The following is a 5,372-nucleotide window of genomic DNA, read 5'->3' as shown; positions in this document are numbered from 1 at the left end:
CATTATATAATTTTTTACATAATTTTTTAATATTATATATGTTATTAGCCCCATAATAATATTTTTAGATCTGTCCCTAGTTATGGGTAATATAATATTTTGTCTGATGTATCTGAAGTTGAATGCACAAATTAAAAACAGAAAAACTACCCAAAATTAGATGATGAAGAAATATATAGGCATGCAAGGTTGGTGACGTCAGCAGTAATTGCAAAGATTCACACCATTGATTGGACTGTAGAGCTCCTTAAAACTGACACTCTACTTGCAGGCATGAGGGCTAATTGGTATCTCTAAACACTCTCCTCTTAATTATATGTGCCTAATTAACTAACACTGTTTATTAGCAGTACATGCATATTTGATTAATTATTGAATTAATTTAAAGTATTGTGTGCTCAAGGTATGGATTATTGGGAAAGAAATTTAAGGACACGTTTGGACATGTTGGAGGAGCAATTCTAGGAGGACTTGTGGGATTGAAGAGACCAAATAATCATGGTGTTCCATATTCTTTAACTGAGGAATTTGTCAGTGTTTATAGAATGCACTCACTCTTACCTGATAACCTTCAACTCAGAGATATATCTGTCACTCCTGGCCCCAATAAATCTCCACCGTTAATCAAAGAGTATGAACATTATTATTATTATTAACTTTTTACCTTTTTCTTATTATTATTAGTAATACTGTCGTTATATCAACATTGATTGCTAAATGTTTTTCAAATCTTAAAAAAAAGTTAAGAAAATTACCTTTGCGGTTTGGTACTATTATAGGATTCCTATGAAGAATTTGATTGGACTAGAAGGAGAGAAGACTTTAACAAAGATAGGGATTACAAGTCAAATAGTATCAATGGGGCACCAAGCTTGTGGAGCACTTGAGCTTTGGAACTATCCAATGTGGCTCAGAGATCTCATACCGCAAAACTTGGACGGCTCAGAAAGGCCAGATCACGTGGACCTACCTGTTCTTGAAAGTATGATAGCTAATCCTTACCCTCTATTATTCTAACATGCCAAAAATAAAAATAAAAAAAATATGTGATGATGAGGAATGTAGCAAGATACAACCAATTCAGGAGGGCATTATTGTTGATACCAATCTCGAAATGGGAAGATTTAACGGATGACAAGGAAGCAATTGAAGTACTAGAAGATGTTTATGGTGATGATGTTGAAGAGCTTGATTTGTTGGTTGGCCTAATGGCAGAGAAGAAGATTAAAGGCTTTGCTATTAGTGAAACTGCTTTCATTATATTCCTCCTCATGGCAACTAGAAGGTTAGAAGCTGATAGGTTCTTCACAAGCAACTTCAATGAAGAGACATACACTAAGAAGGGTTTGGAATGGGTCAACTCTACAGAGAGTCTTAAGGATGTTATTGACCGTCACTACCCTGAAATCACTGTCAAGTGGCTCAACTCTTCTAGTGCCTTCTCTGTTTGGGACTCTCCCCCAAACACTTCCAATCCCATCCCTCTATACCTTCGTATTCCCCATTGATCATCATTTCACCCTTCCAATTGTATTAAACTCCTTTAAATAATTCTACTTATACGGTCAGAATAAAGCAATTTTACATTGCATCTAATTATGTTACATTGTCACTCGTCGTATTGTCAGTACATCAAAATTAAGCTCATAAATAAATAGTTGTCCTACTATTAAAGAACTCATCAGTCACCAATATCAATATGATTAATTATTGTTGTTATTTGCACTCATAATATTACTAGTTATATTATTAATTCTCTATGTCCTTTTCTAATTGCTGTATATGTTATCTAGTGAACAACTGAACATGCACACACAAGTTGGTCGTTTCTCACATTTCTAGATCACAATTCTTAAGTCTCAACCATCACAAAGAGAGGACCAATCGTCCTATGTGTTAAGGTCTAATAAGAGCAGCGACAGAGAGATGCACTTAGAAATGTAACATAGAAGAGAGAGAAGATTGTTAGTTTGGGTTAACTTTTTTGAGGGATTTTTTATTTTAATAAATTAAATAAATGTAATAATTACCAAAATAAATAATTTAAAAAATATTTACCGATTTAAATTTTTCAGTCTTATCTTGTTTACAGAATAAACGAGATAAGATACGTCAGCTGTAATGTGTCTATTTCGTTTACACTATAAACGAAATGTATATATATCTTGTTTACACTGCAAACGAGATACATGAATTGTCCATCTCGTTTACAGTGTAAACGAGATATATATAAGACAACGACAACAGCTATAAAAAGATGTGTAACTCTTTGGTATTCTTCACAAATTTTTTCCATCATTTTTTGGTCTCGTATTTCTCACAAAAACAAGGAATTAATGGCCAGTAATAGTCCATACATAGTTGTACTTGTTTATCCAAATTGTCGTATGAGAAATGGCGACAATGGGGTGATATTTGAGTGTGAGAATCTGATATTGTTTCGCACTCAGTGTGTGAATACGTTGTCAGATTTGAAGAGTTTGATATTGAGCAATACAAAAGTGAGGGATATCGGAAGGGTGGCGTATAGGTTGCTGGCACTCATGGGTAACAGAGTCTTCCGGTTTCGACTATTCCAACTTCAAGGGGACGAGCATGTGCGACTGATGTTCAACATCCATGGGAGGATCATGGTGGAGCAGGTAATGGAGCTTTCTGCCGAGGTGGGACACAGTGATGGTGAGAGTTTCGTACACTCGACCTATGTACAGGACGACCGACCTCTCACACCACCGCCCATTCATGTCGCCATTCCAGTGGATGAGGCACAGGAGGGCGAGGAGGAGTCGGACAATGATTACGTGGCGGACAGTACGGACAGCGACTCGTCCGATGGTGGGGATGAGAATGAGTGTGTTCGGGAGACACCTGTCCAGACTGTGGCGCACCATGTTTTGCCTCCACCTCGCCTAATTCCGACGCTATCGGCAGTGCCAACTCACTATCACAGTCTGGATCTGGACGCCATGCATGAGAGGACTCCGTTTTCTGACACGGGTGAAGAGGATTACAACCTAGACGGAGATGTAGAGTTTCGAGTCGGCCACAGGTTTAGAACCCGAGAAACAGTGCTTCAAGGTGCGAAGAACTACAGTACTCGCAGGAGTGTGGAGTACCGGGTGATCAAATCAGACCAGTTAAAGTACCATGTACAGTGCCGTCAAGCTGAAAATGGGTGTCAATGGAGCCTCCGTGTGGCCCTTCAGCAGAACCTTGGATACTGGTAAGTTCAACTTCACTTGTACTTTTCAGTACTTCTGTATGATATATTAAGGGATATGGCTGAAGCAATACTGTTTTGTTGTGTTCAGGGAGGTTCAGAGGGTTGGTGGAGCGCACAATTGTCTAGCACCCACCATGTCTCAAGACCATCGTCAGTTAAATAGTAGTCTGATCTGCAGGATCATATTGCCGTTGATTCAGTCCAAACCCTCTGTGAGTATTCCGGTATTACAAGGTGTGGTCCAGACAAGCTATCACTTCAAACCATCCTATAAAAAGGTGTGGATGGCAAAGCAGAAGGCAATTGCACAGATATACGGGGATTGGGAAGAGTCTTACAACAAGGTGCCAAAGCTGCTTCAGGAACTCCAGAGCTGTTTTCCTGGTACCATTTGTGACCTACGCGTCAAACCGTTCTACGATGGACACCTCCTGGTACGCGACTGCAGCATGTTCGACAAGGTTTTTTGGGCTTTCTCGTCATGTGTCGAGGCCTTCAAGCATCGCAAGCCGTTTGTATCTGTAGACGACACGCATCTGTATGGCAGGTATGGTGGAGTGTTGCTTATTGCGGTGGCGCAAGATGGGAACAGCAACATCCTGCCTATTGCTTTTGCCATTGTCGAGTCCGAGAGCACCAAGTCATGGTCGTTCTTCCTTACTAATCTTAGATGCCACGTCACCCCACAAGATGGCCTGCAGGTTATCTCCGACAGATCTCAGGCCATCAAAGCCGTGCTAAGCTCCGATGATAGTGGTTGGCATCCCCCAAGAGCCTTCCATGCTTACTGCATAAGCCACATGGCTGCGAATTTCATGATTCGATTCAAGTCAACCGAGGTCAAGAGATACCTCATAAACGCAGCTTACAGTCCAAGCAAGGCTGGGTATGAGTGGTACATGGATGCCTTGAGAGGAGTTTTCCCGTCGATGGTGGACTGGGCGGGTCATTTCAGGAAGGAGATTTGGCTACAACATTGCGACAGCGGGCGGCGGTTTTGGTTACATGACCACAAATCTGTCCGAGTGCATCAATGCAGCGTTGAAGGGGACCCGGTACTTGTCGATTTCAGCCATTGTGCGCATCACATACAAAAGACTGCAGAAGTTGTTCGTGACGAAGGGCAAGGAGGCGTAGTCACAGCTGGTGGCTGGATGCTGCTTCTCCCAGAGACTCTTGGTCGCCATTGAGAAGAATAGAGAAGGCATACCGAAGATGCGTGTCACTCATTATGATAGTCGGGCCTTTGTGTTTGTTGTGGAGGAGCTAGAGTCGTTCGAGGGATGGTCGCAAGGTTCCTTCCGTGTCCGACTATCGGAAGGTACGTATGATTGTGGCTTATTCCAGTCTCTCCACTATCCGTGCCGCCACGCACTTGCCGGGTGCGCCACCGTTAGCATTGAGTGGGCCCCATATGTGCATCCAATCTACATACAGGAAGCTGTGTTCAAGGTGTACGAGATGGAGTTTCCACCTATCCCTGATGAGTTGCTGTGGGCGGAGTGGCATGGGACGATGCTGTGTTCTAACCCAGTCATGTGTTGGAAGGCGACTGGAAGGCCCGTGTCCACTAGATTCCGGAATGATATGGATGAGGTCGAGCAACATGAGAAGTGGTGTGACCTCTGTAGGCAAGTCGGTCATTCAAGAAGGGGATATCCTAATCAACCGACGGGAGATGCCTAGGTCGTACAGAACCAGGGCGGGCACAAAGCCTACATCGTAGGGTCATCGTAGACTCTCCATGCAAACTGAATTAAAGCTTTACCGACATAATTAACCACATTATATCTATGTAAAAATAAAAAATTTATTGTAAAACTACACATAACCTCAGAAAATCATAATATATTATATATCATGGCTTATCTCGTCGAACCGTAACCGGCCGATTGAAACCCTCCAATGCAAAACCCTGGCCTGATGCTGATCCCTACTCTGCTGCTGCAATCCAACCAACCTGACAGGTCCGAAGAAGATATATACAGTTCATTAAGTAACATCCCATATGAGGTCACAACAATATATAATGGAAATACATAAATAAACATTTGTTACCTCACAGCCAGTGGATACTGGTAGATTCCTTTATCTGGTGGACACTACTGAGGAAATCTCTTATAGATCAAACTCATCAACAGCGGAGTGC

At 41.9% G+C, this 5,372-nt stretch overlaps 2 protein-coding genes and 1 pseudogene across 2 annotated transcripts; all 3 read left to right on the top strand.

Moving 5' to 3' along the window:
• Nucleotides 1-1,725, top strand: part of LOC107643992 — a 5,396-nt pseudogene extending 3,671 nt beyond the window's left edge.
• Nucleotides 2,337-4,413, top strand: LOC107641012. Its single transcript, XM_016344520.1, has 2 exons — nt 2,337-3,223; nt 3,312-4,413. The coding sequence occupies exons 1-2, from the start codon at nt 2,337-2,339 to the stop codon at nt 4,411-4,413; spliced, it is 1,989 nt and encodes a 662-aa protein (XP_016200006.1).
• Nucleotides 4,439-4,909, top strand: LOC107641011. Its single transcript, XM_016344519.1, has one exon. It carries the CDS (start codon nt 4,439-4,441, stop codon nt 4,907-4,909), a length of 471 nt encoding a protein of 156 aa, XP_016200005.1.

The sequence above is a fragment of the Arachis ipaensis genome, chromosome B05 (genome assembly GCF_000816755.2).
Source record: "Arachis ipaensis cultivar K30076 chromosome B05, Araip1.1, whole genome shotgun sequence".
Taxonomy (NCBI): domain Eukaryota; kingdom Viridiplantae; phylum Streptophyta; class Magnoliopsida; order Fabales; family Fabaceae; genus Arachis; species Arachis ipaensis.
The sequence above is the reverse complement of the archived record's forward strand: the minus strand, read 5'-3'. Positions and strand labels throughout refer to the sequence as shown.

Coding starts and splice junctions, on each gene's coding strand:
- LOC107641012 (XM_016344520.1), top strand. CDS start 2,337: ATGGCCAGTAATAGTCCATACATAGTTGTACTTGTTTATCCAAATTGT. Junction 3,224..3,311: donor CAGCAGAACCTTGGATACTG/GTAAGTTCAACT, acceptor TGTTGTGTTCAG/GGAGGTTCAGAGGGTTGGTG.
- LOC107641011 (XM_016344519.1), top strand. CDS start 4,439: ATGCGTGTCACTCATTATGATAGTCGGGCCTTTGTGTTTGTTGTGGAG.